At 34.6% G+C, this 12,307-nt stretch overlaps 1 protein-coding gene across 9 annotated transcripts in view; it reads left to right on the top strand.

The window, feature by feature from the left end:
- Positions 1–12,307, top strand: part of PPP3CB (protein phosphatase 3 catalytic subunit beta) — a 50,798-nt gene that overhangs the window by 9,342 nt on the left and 29,149 nt on the right. For 8 of the 9 annotated variants that reach the window (XR_008466949.1, XM_054205052.1, XM_054205054.1 and 5 more), the window contains exons 2-5: positions 3,509–3,709; positions 5,830–5,954; positions 9,189–9,300; positions 10,185–10,330. Coding sequence is in view for 8 of the 9 variants with exons in the window: in XM_054205052.1 (XP_054061027.1) it covers positions 3,509–3,709; positions 5,830–5,954; positions 9,189–9,300; positions 10,185–10,330 (584 nt within the window). In the remaining variant the exon portion in view is untranslated. Of the gene's footprint in view, positions 1–3,508; positions 3,710–5,252; positions 5,385–5,829; positions 5,955–9,188; positions 9,301–10,184; positions 10,331–12,307 lie in introns of those variants that run through there. The other variant, XM_054205059.1, reaches the window with a different exon arrangement.

Here is a 12,307-nt window from a genome sequence, read left to right on the forward strand (position 1 = left end):
TAGTAGGTGTTACCATTTTATTCAGCTGGATAGTGCACATAAAATCTTTAGTCATGTTTTATTCTGTCTTCTCTGAAGATTATTCTAAAAAGAAAATATCCTTCTTGAGCAATGGGAAAATACATGTGTGAAAAGGATTTTGTTAAACTCTGAGGGACTAGCTTTAAGACTTCATTTTTTTTCATGAGACAAATACAACTTTACGGTTGCTTAACTACTTCTGATACTAATACTCATGATTTTTTAAGATTATACATAACCCCTAGATATACACAGTTTTTAATTTGAATCTTTATAAGTATTTTAATTCAAATAATTTGAGACAGTTCTTTCCGGACACTGGACAGAAACATCTGGTTTTATAGCCTCACAGAAAATGTAACTTGCTAGACGAAGTCAAAACTGTAGTTTGTTAAAATCGTCAGAATTAATTTTTTTGCAAATCTGGTCTGAAATATGTTTTGTGGACATAAGAACTTTATTAAGAGAAGAAAATTCCATCTGCCATATGTTTAGAAGACCTGAAATATTTCTGAACTGTCATAAGCAGGAGGTCAACGTCATCTTTCTGAATTCTGCAGTAATAGTCATTGGTAGTCATAAGTCAGTAATGATTTGCACATAGAATGAAGAACAGCTGGTCACCTAAACAGACCGTTCTCTACCACACCCTGTATCTACCCAAAGAACCTCCAAAAAGAAAGAAGGGTCATCTTTCACTTAAGTAGTTCGTTATCTAGGAATAATGCTAGAATTAATGAAGCACAAGTCCAACAAAACTGTGTTTTGAAGGTGATTGACTTTGGTTCTGGGAAGGTGTGATCTGTAATGCTTTTACAAGAATTAAAGCAGGGTTAATCTACTTCGTGAATTGTCTGGTCTCTCATAAAAGGATGAGCTCAACTTTGCATTGCTGAAGGCAGTTGTGGGCCCACAAATAAAGTATTAAAAAAAGCAGGGGAAAGTCAAGTTCAAAAAAAACAGTGAATGCTAGAATTGATGCTTGCATGGTTGTAATCCAGTGCTTCTAAAAATTAGTTAAATTTATCTTGTTGGAACAATGGATTTCTCTTTTCAGAGACAGATTTATGTTTTTAAACAATTGTGCATGGAAGAGAAGTGGTTGTCCTTTGATTTCTTAAATACGCTAAGTTTATTAACATTTTGGACCACATGGAATTTTAACACTTCCAAATGAAACTTGAATCGTTACTAGAGGAGACTGGAAGGAAAGGCATGCCATTTCTTTTCTGTTAATAAAATGCGTTATGTCCAAAAATAAAATGCAAAATCTGTTTTTACACTGTGTAATGTCAAGGCACATTTTTCAACTTCTTCCTACTTGGAAACTTTTATAAAAGGAAGAATAGACAATTCTCCAGTTTATTTTCTAGTATAATTTAATTTCGGTGAATATATATATATGTGTGTGTGTGTGTGTGATTTATGCATCAGTTGTTTTATTGATAGATTTTTATTATTGCATAAAACAGAGGGGTAGCAATGTGTTGCTAGTAATCAATTTAAATGAAGTCAGTGAATGATTTGGTACTTAAGCATTGATTTTTGGAATGTAATGTTTAACTTTGGAGAGTAAGAAAGTATGAATAATCTAGTTACAAGTGTATTCATACTACTAGTTCTTATCTTTGAATAGATGTGTTTCTCTAATTTTTCTTTTTAAACATATTTAAAATAATATTTAAATGGAGAGAAATTGAAGAGTTTTGCTCCTTTTCTATTTTATTTCATTCTTTCAATAGTTGTGTGCATTTTTTTAAAATCAGATGAGTTTGATTTCCTGTAATCCTGCATGAGTGCAATGAAATTGTATGTATCCTCTTCTCCCATGTTCCACATCCGTATTTCATTTGTGCAGTAGTTAACTGGACTGCCATTGTTTGAATTCATGTAAGCTGCCGGCTGTCAAATGTGCTCTCTGGGCAGTTGCTGAGCCTGGTTTGTTCCCCAGCCTCAGACCTCTCATCTGCTCCACTTCTTTAAGATACAGATCACATATGGCTGCTTTTGACCCATGAGCCAGGATCCAAGGACTTCTCATATTTCCAGTAATTTCTAAATTTGTGTCTAGTATATGGACAGCGTCTACTCTTGGTTTAATGTTTTTAGAGACAGCACAACAGGAAAATAAGGAAAAGAAGCTCAAAGAAGGAATTTCACCCTACAATGGCAGTGTTGTAGGCTCCCACAAATACAGTTTTTTCTGATAGTATGAACTTGTTCTGCTGCTTAGTCGGTGGTTTGACAGAACTCCAAACTGGCAGAGTCCATCCTTCCCCTTTCTGCCATTCTGGGGCTGAGAGCACACAGGTGCTGTTCTCCCTTCACCTTCTCCTGCCGTAGACCTCTGGTAGGGTCCCCCTTACTTTTCATGGGTTTAGGCTGAAGAATCCTTGTCTACTTAGTTACTCCTGTAGCAGAGATCATTCTAACTCTTTGATTTCCGTTATTGTTCCTTGAATCTTTTTTTAATTAATCTTTCTTTTTTATAAGACGGGCAAACCAGAGTTGCATACTAGATTTATTAGTGGCATAATTGCATCTTCTTTTGTTTTCTATTTGCTAGTAGTTCTTAACATTCAGTTTTCTAGGTTTCTTTGATGTGTCAGCATCAAGTATTTTGCTGGAACTATAGGAAAGACCTTCCTTCTGAATAGTAATAGTAATTTTATAATCTGTGATTTTTATATGTAAAATTAGGATTTATTTCCTTCCTTAATTTGCAGTTATTACTATTTAATGTGTTATATTTTGCTGAGCCACTCAGTAGCATGGACAACTTTTGTAGCTGTTCATAGCCTGCCCTATTCTTCATTGTCTGGAATACTTACTGTCATCTGAAGGCTGCATCACTCCATGAGTTACCTTCTTGTCAGTGTAATTTATGAATTTATTAAACAGCACAGATTTTAGTGGGTCTCCTTCAGTGACCGTCTTCCTTTCCAGGTGCTGGCTGTTACCTCCATTTATTTCTAGTCCTTTAAACATTATTGTATCCTTTTCTTGCTGGCTTTGGATTTGTTTTGCTGGGGTTTTTGTTCAGTTGGGTTTTTTTGTTTTGTTTTGAGGCTTTGATGATGGGCTTATTTCAGAATGCCTTTTGCAAGTCTGAGTGGCTATTAAATGGATCTCCTGTGTCCCCAATACTTGTTGTGTCCTTCAGAGAACGGCAGTATATTGGAGAGAGATGATATCCCTTTGCAAAGGCAGTCTTGACTCTTCCAAATGTTGTACATATTATTGTGCCTTCTAATTCTGTTTTATAAATTCTACAAACTTGCACATTATAGATGTTATTTTTTTTTTTCAAATACGTACGCAGATAGCACTATTCCATCCACCTTTTAATGATGTCATCGAGTTGGTTGATCGAAAGACAAATTTGCTACTTTGGATAGCAGCTATTCCATGACAGATCCAATCCTAGACGGAGTATATTTTTAAAATAACATTGTTGTGAGTACTGTTTCTTCTTTTTAAATTTTAGCTGTCCCTTTTCCACCAACGCATCGCTTGACATCCGAAGAAGTGTTTGACACAGATGGAAGACCAAGGGTTGACATTTTGAAGAACCACTTGATAAAAGAAGGTCGAGTGGATGAAGAAATTGCACTTAGAATCATCAATGAGGGTGCTGCAATATTACGGAGGGAAAAAACTATGATAGAAGTTGAAGCTCCAGTTACAGGTAATATTTCTAGATAATTTCACTCATAATTAAATTGGAAAGAAGCCAGATTTTGTCAGTAGTAGAGTTTGTCATAAAAATTGCTAAAGTAAAATTTCTGTATAATCTTATTGAATTATCCCTCACAACTGCATTTGCCTAATAGTACTCAAATGGTCTGAAAAAATGGGCTGCACATTATTTTGCAAATTGAAGGCATTAAACCTATTGGGAAAAAAATAGTATGATTGGTATTAAAATGACAAAATTAAAAGCTGATGAATTACAGATTTCTAATTCCTGCAATGCTGTAAGTGGGAATAAAGGCATCTACCCTGAATAGAAAAATGAACTCAGAATTTTTCTGAAATCTAAATATGTGAAGGAAAGCTAATTGCTGTGGTTTGAACCAAATACTGTGAACTGGAATTCTGAGTGAAAAATACACCTTTATCGTTCCTCAGTAGGTGAGACTGACAGTTGCATGTGAAACAATGTTCTTGTGGTGGTAGTAGTACTGGAAAGTGCTAGAAGATTGTTTTAGCTTCTTTAACGCACTAGGGCCTGATCCATTGTGATATAAACCTGACTCTTAGGGTTTTTTGGAGTATTTTCATGGTTTGACTAGTTCTGTTTCTTTTTGACCTGGTGAAAGTTGGAATTGGTATACTTTAGTACTTTTATTTATAAACAATCCAGGCTTATAGAAAATAACTTATGTTGCGTATCTGTTATTTATGATAATGAAAATAGATTTGATTTTTGTGTTCAAATCAGATTTTCTTTCATTTGAATATGTTTTCTTCTAAATGGACTTATATAAAATTAGTGTCTTAAAAGCTTCTTTTAGGGCATCAGCTTGCTTTAATTTGTTAGTATTAGGTAAATGAAAACATTAAAACAGTATATGTCAGAATGATTGACACAGTGGAAACCAACGTGACTGTCTGAACTCAAAGTCTTTTGAAGCTCCAGACAAAGCTCAAAACTACAGTGTTGTCCATGTGTTTAGAATTTTTGTATTTCTGTTTATTCAGGCAGTTACCCATAGCTACTGGTATATTGGCAGCTGAAAAAGAAGGAAAGTTCTTGCAGCATTTCAGTAGAAACCTTAAGAAAAGTGACATAAAAGAGGACACATTCCATTTAGTCTAATATTTTGTAGGTCATGATGACAAATGGTCTGCTCCAAGGGAATAACAACCTTTAAGGTGTGGTGTGCCATATCCAGTATTTCTTTCCAAAATTAGAACAACTTTTTCGCCAAAAAATTTGCTGATAAACTCTGAGAAGTCGGAAGATGCTATTCGTCAGTTGATCGGTGACATTTTCCAGCAATGGAAGGCATAGCCTCTCAAATTCCTGTTAATTGTTATCAGCAATACCGCATGCAGAAGAAGAAGGCAGCTCCTGACTTCCACTGAGATGGGAACTCCTGTGGGAATGAGGAGTTGGGAGCAGTTCTTCCATACGTTTTTTAAATTATTTTTTTTTTAAATTGTGAGATGACCTGGTTTTGCTGTATGCTCTTCAAAGTCTGCTATCTTTGGCACTTCTGCCTTAGGTTGCTGACCACTGGTCTTGTCCTGTCTCATATTCTAAAAACACAAGAAAAATCCACTGTTGAAATAGTGAACATGGTTATTTGAAGGAGAAAAGTAACTGAGCAAAGAGAAGATATGATGATATTAAAAAGGTATGTTAGTCTGACTCAGAAACAAAAGCATACTTCCTGCTTTTTTTCAATCCCACGTGGACAGAGCAAATTGTTGAAAAGCAGCAGGCATTTTCAAATACGCGTACCACGGAGAAGTTGCAAAGAGACCGAAGGGGTTGGGGAGGACAGTAAAGAGCTGCTGACAACTTTCAAGACCTCAATGCTCAGTGCATTGACTGTGATAGAAAGATGTTCCACAATCTGCCAGATTCAAATAGGGCTATCATCAGCATTGTCACAGGTAGTGAGGACAGCATCCTAATGAAAAGCAAAGGGGGAAGCTTAAAAAATTTCTGTAACTCCTGCTTTATACCTGCCTTTCCTTTTAATTAGAAGTACTTTGTGGCTGTTTACGTAACTATAACTTAGTAACTTTTCTGTTAGATTTTTTTTAAATTAATTTGAACAAAATTTTTGCTTGCAGTGTGTGGTGATATTCATGGCCAGTTCTTTGATCTAATGAAGCTGTTTGAAGTGGGAGGATCACCTGCTAACACAAGATACCTCTTCCTCGGTGACTATGTAGACAGAGGTTATTTTAGTATAGAGGTAACTGAATATATTAATCTGTTTTGTCCTAAATTTTTCTATAAGCACACTTTCACGGAGGTTTTCAAATGAAATTTTAGGTCTGCTTTAACATGTGAATGTGGTCTTCCTTGCTGTGCTTTCTCCTATGACAAAGGCCTGTTTACAGGAGGATATTGACCAGCTGTTTGGACTGTCCTGTTGAAATCACCAGACTTACTCACTTTTCCTCCTCTTCCTTTAGTTAGTTTTTAAAAAGTTGAATTCTGTAGCATTATTATACATAATCCTGCTTCCCTGGTAATATGCAGTAAGGTGTGTTTGTAGGTTTTTGGAGAACAGGTGAGTCATGACTGCAAGGTATTTTAATTTATTATAGCTGTTTATCTGTATAAAGTAGATGCATTTTATTTATGTAATCAAATGTTTTTTAACAATTATTCATATTTTTCTTTACTAAAATTCTGAGGGGGGTTACAGATAACATCATTAAGGATGACCTGTGTTTCTGCCATTAATTTTTCAGGTATTTTGAATTCAAATAATTTTTTAATTTTCAGCATGTTTATTAAATATACTACATTCCACAAATATTCACTTATTCATACAATTAGTTTCAGAGCTATGCTTTTTAAGTTAACTATTCTTCTGGAGCCAGCTTGGGATCTCTTAATAGATTCCTACTAGAGTGGCATACCATTTGAAATAGTATTTTGCAAGTCATGGTGTATGATACTTCATTTCTGTATTAAAATTGTGCTGTTCTAATAACATGTGTGGGTATATACTGTGAAGGGCATGCACAATGCCTTTTGGGCTTGTTAGGGATGGTAGACAAACAGGAGATGCAGCAAGAGTGATTGCCTCAAAGTCATTTATAAGGAAAAATTTCAACAGACATTCCCTATTTATTAATTCAGTCTTCTTGGCCTGTTCTTGATGATTACAAATAACGTAATTGTCCTTGAAAAGGACATTTACATAGCAACACTATATGTTAATATATCAAAATATGGTATGAAAGCTTTTCAACCATTTCACTTACAAAAAACTTTTGAACAATAGATGATCTTGAATACATGAATAAGAACAGGCTCTTTTTTTCCTCATATGATTTGAATTTAATTTTTAATATAATATTTGGCATGCTAAATATACTTGCGGAATATGTAAAGATATGCTAAATATACTCTTGAAAACCACTCCAGGGTTCTTAAAAGGCTTGTCATTCTTCATTGAGATAATCTGCTCTCTTCTACTCTGAGTGGCTGTTGGAACATCAGTGAAGTATATGGCAGATAATCTGAATGAAGTTGAATTGCTGCCAAGTGCATGAAGGTGGGGCTATGCTTTGTGGTCCTGTTGAGAAAGAAAAAAGTAATACATGAAAATGAACCATTTGTTCTCCATTTTAACCTTAATTTTTTTTTCCTACTGAAGTTTTTGCCTTAATTAACATTTAGGAAATTCTAGTTGACCTCCAGGAGTTTTCATATACAGTTACTTTAATATCTTCCATAGTGATTTGAAATGTAATATACTTTTGGTAAAATACGTGACTTTTCATAGAAAAGTGAAGGTGAAATTTTCTAAAAATGTACGAACAGTGAAATTTGATTTTTCAGTAATAAATTCTTAATCAGTCTGTCCCGAAACATCTTTAATTGCATTGACATTTTAGTAGTAACCCATTTCCAAATAAAAAATGTCATCACTTCTAATAGGAAAGATGACTACATGCTACTGTGATTGTGTATAACAAACTGCTGGGATCAAGATGGGAGTCCTTCACATAAGCATGTGCAAATTCTTCTTTTTCGTACCGGAAGTAACAGGACATAGAGAACTCTTGACGTTAGCTTGTCTGTATTTGATAATAAAAAAAAAAAATGCCGGTACAGGAAAGATAAAAAACCCCAACAACTTAACAGGTAACATGCTTGGGAACGTGTAAATCTCAACAATTCAGTCAAATGTAGGATCCGTTCACTGAAAGGAAGGCGCTATTTTGCCACTTTTCTATTAAATGTTTTCAAGGTTGCCAGCTGTTGTAAATTTTTCATACAAACTGACTTAACTAAAACAGTTCACAATTGAAGAATTTGCCAGATTAATTCATGTATTCATTTGATGATAACCAGTTGTTTTGTAAGAAACTGATGATGCTCTCTGCTGGGAAACAGTTTTAAAGAGTCTGGGGACTTTGCAATACATCAGCATATTTTAGAGTTATAGAAACATTGGAAAGCAAGTGGTATCATTAGAAAAATTACTATTTTGCATATTTTTAATAAGAAGATAAGAAAAATTCAATAATTAGTTTAGCTAAAGTTCGAAATAGAAGTCTTTGATGTGTTTCTCTCTGCTTGCTGTGTTTTTTAAAGTGTTCCTTTGTTTTCTTTCTTCCTTCACGTACTTACTATTCTATGCAAAATAAACTTTGAAGAATGATAGCCTCAGGGTACTTGTATTGATTAAGAACAATAACAATAACAACTTGCAGGTGACCTCAGTGTAGTCCAAAACTTCTGGGGGTTTGAGATTTCAGTGCTCAGTTAAAAATACAAGAATCAAATTTGAAATTTAAGAAGAATGTTTTGGGCATTTATGACTGCTGGGTGATAACAGACTATTATAAACTGAAAGAGTTGTGCATGTTCTGTAGATCTGTCCTCAACTCTGTTTGCTGCTGATGTTGCAATTATAATGATATATGGAAATTTACTATAACTCTTTGAATTTGCTGCTTGATCACTGAATAAACAACCAGCTTTCCTGTTTTTTGGGGGAAAAAAGGTTTACTCTAATCCATTCTTACTTTAAAAACGGTCTCCAAATGATATAGCTGACTTTAATGTAAATAGTTTTGTGGGTTGTTTTTTCTTGAATCTTTATTAGTAAATGTCTGCTTTCCTGCTTATGCCAGTGTTTAGAATAATATTATAAAATCAGATTTTAGGCACGAACACGTACATGATTTGTCTAGATGAAAGTGTTCTGCAGCATAATTCTGCTGAGTTTGTTTTATTATTGAGTGTCCAGTAAGTATACATGTTTTTCCAGCATTCTGTGTGGCTGTTCTTAAGAAAAATAATAAGCAATTTGCATAACTTATGTCCAGAACTGGACTCAGAAGTAGTTTAAGCTGTACTTGCTTTTGAAGCTGTTAATATTCTTATTCAGTGTTTCTCAGTAATGATTTTTAAAGTTCTTATAAACTAGTGTATTTTACTGGATATCTTTGTTTTTCAACAGTGTGTGCTGTACTTATGGGTCCTGAAAATTCTCTATCCAAGCACGTTATTTCTTTTGAGAGGCAATCATGAATGCAGGCACCTAACAGAGTACTTTACCTTTAAGCAAGAATGTAAGTACTGTGTAAGAATGTAAAATTAGCTTCCTTCCAACCTGCTGATCTAGGTTCTGTCGTTTTGCTTGAGAGGTGTTTGTCTGTTAGTTTAATTAAGGTCTTGCAAACATTTGGAGGCCTCATTGATTTCTGTGGAATTGCTTGCAGGTAAGTGTGGCATGGGAGTGCAAGTTATGTAGAAGACTGCTGTCTGTAAAGATACATTATGAGTAAATTTTGATGTATCGATCCTGATTTTAAAATCCTGGAGAGAGGAAGGCTATTTTGTTGTCTTGGCTGTAATCAGGAATGCAAAGTAACTAGCTAAGCAGCATTGTGAAGCTAGCAAGAAAACCCTACTGCCGGGTAATTTTTCCATTTGGGGAATTGATTTCAACCATACTAGTAAGATAACTCTTTCGGTGATGTAAGCTGCTCCTCCATTTGGAGGCTTGTGGAAGTATTGATCGAGTGATAAATGGATCATTTGCCCTGCTAAAACCCTCTTTGGTGTAGTTAAAAGTGATGTAATCTGTAAGCAGTTCTTAGCTTTTCACTGTAAATGAGAAATCACAAACTTCTCAGTAGTATTTTACACTGAAGTATGCTAGATAATTGTATAAGGCAAAATAATTCTGTGATTTTTTTAAAAACCAGTAGTTTCTCCACACTTGAGATAACAGAAGAAGAAATGAAAAAAGTTTATAGTTCTGGAAGAGAGTGTGTCTTGGAAATGTGCTTGCTGTTGTCGTCTGTTGTTCATTTAAACCTAAAAATATTCATTGCTACGGTGTGTTTTTTTAAGCATTCACTTTGAGATTTGCTCTTATAATTATGATCCACTAGATTCCTTCTTCCATCTAGTATGGATTTCTTAATGGTTTGTATATTCTTTCCTGCAGGTAAAATAAAGTACTCGGAAAGAGTCTACGATGCTTGTATGGAAGCTTTTGATTGCCTCCCTCTTGCTGCTCTTTTAAATCAACAATTTCTTTGTGTTCATGGTGGACTTTCACCAGAAATTAATACACTAGATGACATTAGGAGAGTGAGTATTTCGTGTATTTGAAAATAAGCGGAAATACCGATATTTATATGATGCTATACAAAGTCATGTTTGTGAAATTGTCAGCGTGTTGTTTTCTGTTCCTGTCTTTTTCAGAAGTGTAAATCAGGAACTGAAATGTAGGCTAAGCAGTATCATAATTAAAAAATCTTGGATTATGTAGTGCATTTTCCATAATTAGATCTCATTGGGGCAGCTGTGACTGTTATAAAACACACCAAAAAAAACCCTCTCAAAAACTTCACATAGTTTCCTGACACAGGTAGTACATGTAAAGAACTTCATATCCAATCAAAAAAGTGCTTTGTATTTCTTTCTAGATAAGAGCTAGCATTCTCATGGCTTTCAGGACAAAACTTGTAGGAGTTAATTGTAGTCTTAAAATTGTTTGGTATATCAAACATCACATTTCAGTTATTCTTGCATTTCTTTGAAAACTGTTTGGTTTTTTTTACTCTCTTGATCTTGTGGGTTTTAGTTTTGAAAGAGTCTGAAATTGCAGTGTTTAATAGGAATTCAGATTGCCGTTTAAAATGGCAAAATTGGTATGCATTTGAGTAACAACTTTGGAGTGCTTCTCACTGTGGTAAATGTGCTGAGTATACCAGCAAGAAAAATGAAAATGAGTTTTAAAAATGCAATGGAAACACTAAATACTGATGTGCAATTTAAAAGGAAGAAGTTTGTGATGACATGAGGTATCTGTTTCTAATAACTTGGTTTCAACTTGTATGGACTGCTGATGTCAGGTGAAGATTGTATCACATGGGAATTTTCAAACTCAGTTGCTTTCCTTTTTGCATACTCCTTTTGACTTATTTTAGTTAACTTAGCTGACATCTTGACTGCTGCGTTTGGAAATCAAAACCATTCCTGTTATGATTAGGTGGTTCTAAGAAAGCTTTGGGATTATAGGTAAGAAGGTATGTGGGGGCCTATTTTAAAAAAGATTTAAGTATCAGAGAGAAGGAAAAAGTATGTTCCTAATTTGGTTTTACAGTATATAAATACCGATGGCCCATTTTGTCTTTTATCTTCATTTATTGTATTTCTCATGTTCTTAGCATTTTCTCCTTTATTTGTGTTCCTTTTTTTTTTTTTTAACCTCTCCTCAGATTTATGGGCTGCTGTCCAGTTGAATCTCATTTCTGAATTCACCAGATTTTTTTTAGTACTGACTGGACCATTTCAGAGGCTGGAATGGCAGCTTATTTCACTTACAGATATTACACTGCCAAGCTGAATGATATGAGAGGAGAAGAAAATGGTAGAAATAGAGAGGAAGCATATTTACAAGCTCGGTGGTTTAAGTGGAAAAATGTATTGAGACACGTCACTTTTTTCAGAGCAAATATTAATGCGTACAGAAATCTATATGCACTGTGCAGAGAAAGAGATGTAAGAAAGCAAAGCAAGTAAATGGTGCCATTTGGACAAGACCTTAATGCTTCTCACGTTACAGGTGGAAAGAAACACGGTCAAAGCTTTTTGGAAAGTAGCGTAAAGGAAACAGTCTGGAAAAACACTTTGGAAAGCCACTGTCATTGTGATTAATTTTTCTTTTAGTGTCAGTCTTGCAGCTAATCAGGTTTCAAAGTGTCAAGTAAATTTAATTAAAAGGTAATTCTGTCATCTTGGCCTGTACTTTCGTATGTGCTGCTATAACACTCAAGGCTACATTAGGATGAAATATAAGCCTGTATGTTTATATATGTGTATGAAAATCTGCATTGTATATTGCTTCTGATGAAAACCACGTTTATAAATGTAAGGCAGTGTTATTAGAGCCTGTTCTTTGGGCCTTTTTTGTTTTTTAAAGAATCATCTGCTAACTTGGAAAGGGCACTATTCATGGGTTGGCAGCAGCTTCAATAGCTGCATTACAGCTTGTCATGCGCTGATATTGTAAATGTATTTAAATTAAATGGGTGATGTGAAGTGCTCTTTTTGTATCTAGGA

The sequence above is a fragment of the Rissa tridactyla genome, chromosome 6 (assembly GCF_028500815.1).
Source record: "Rissa tridactyla isolate bRisTri1 chromosome 6, bRisTri1.patW.cur.20221130, whole genome shotgun sequence".
Lineage (NCBI taxonomy): Eukaryota > Metazoa > Chordata > Aves > Charadriiformes > Laridae > Rissa > Rissa tridactyla.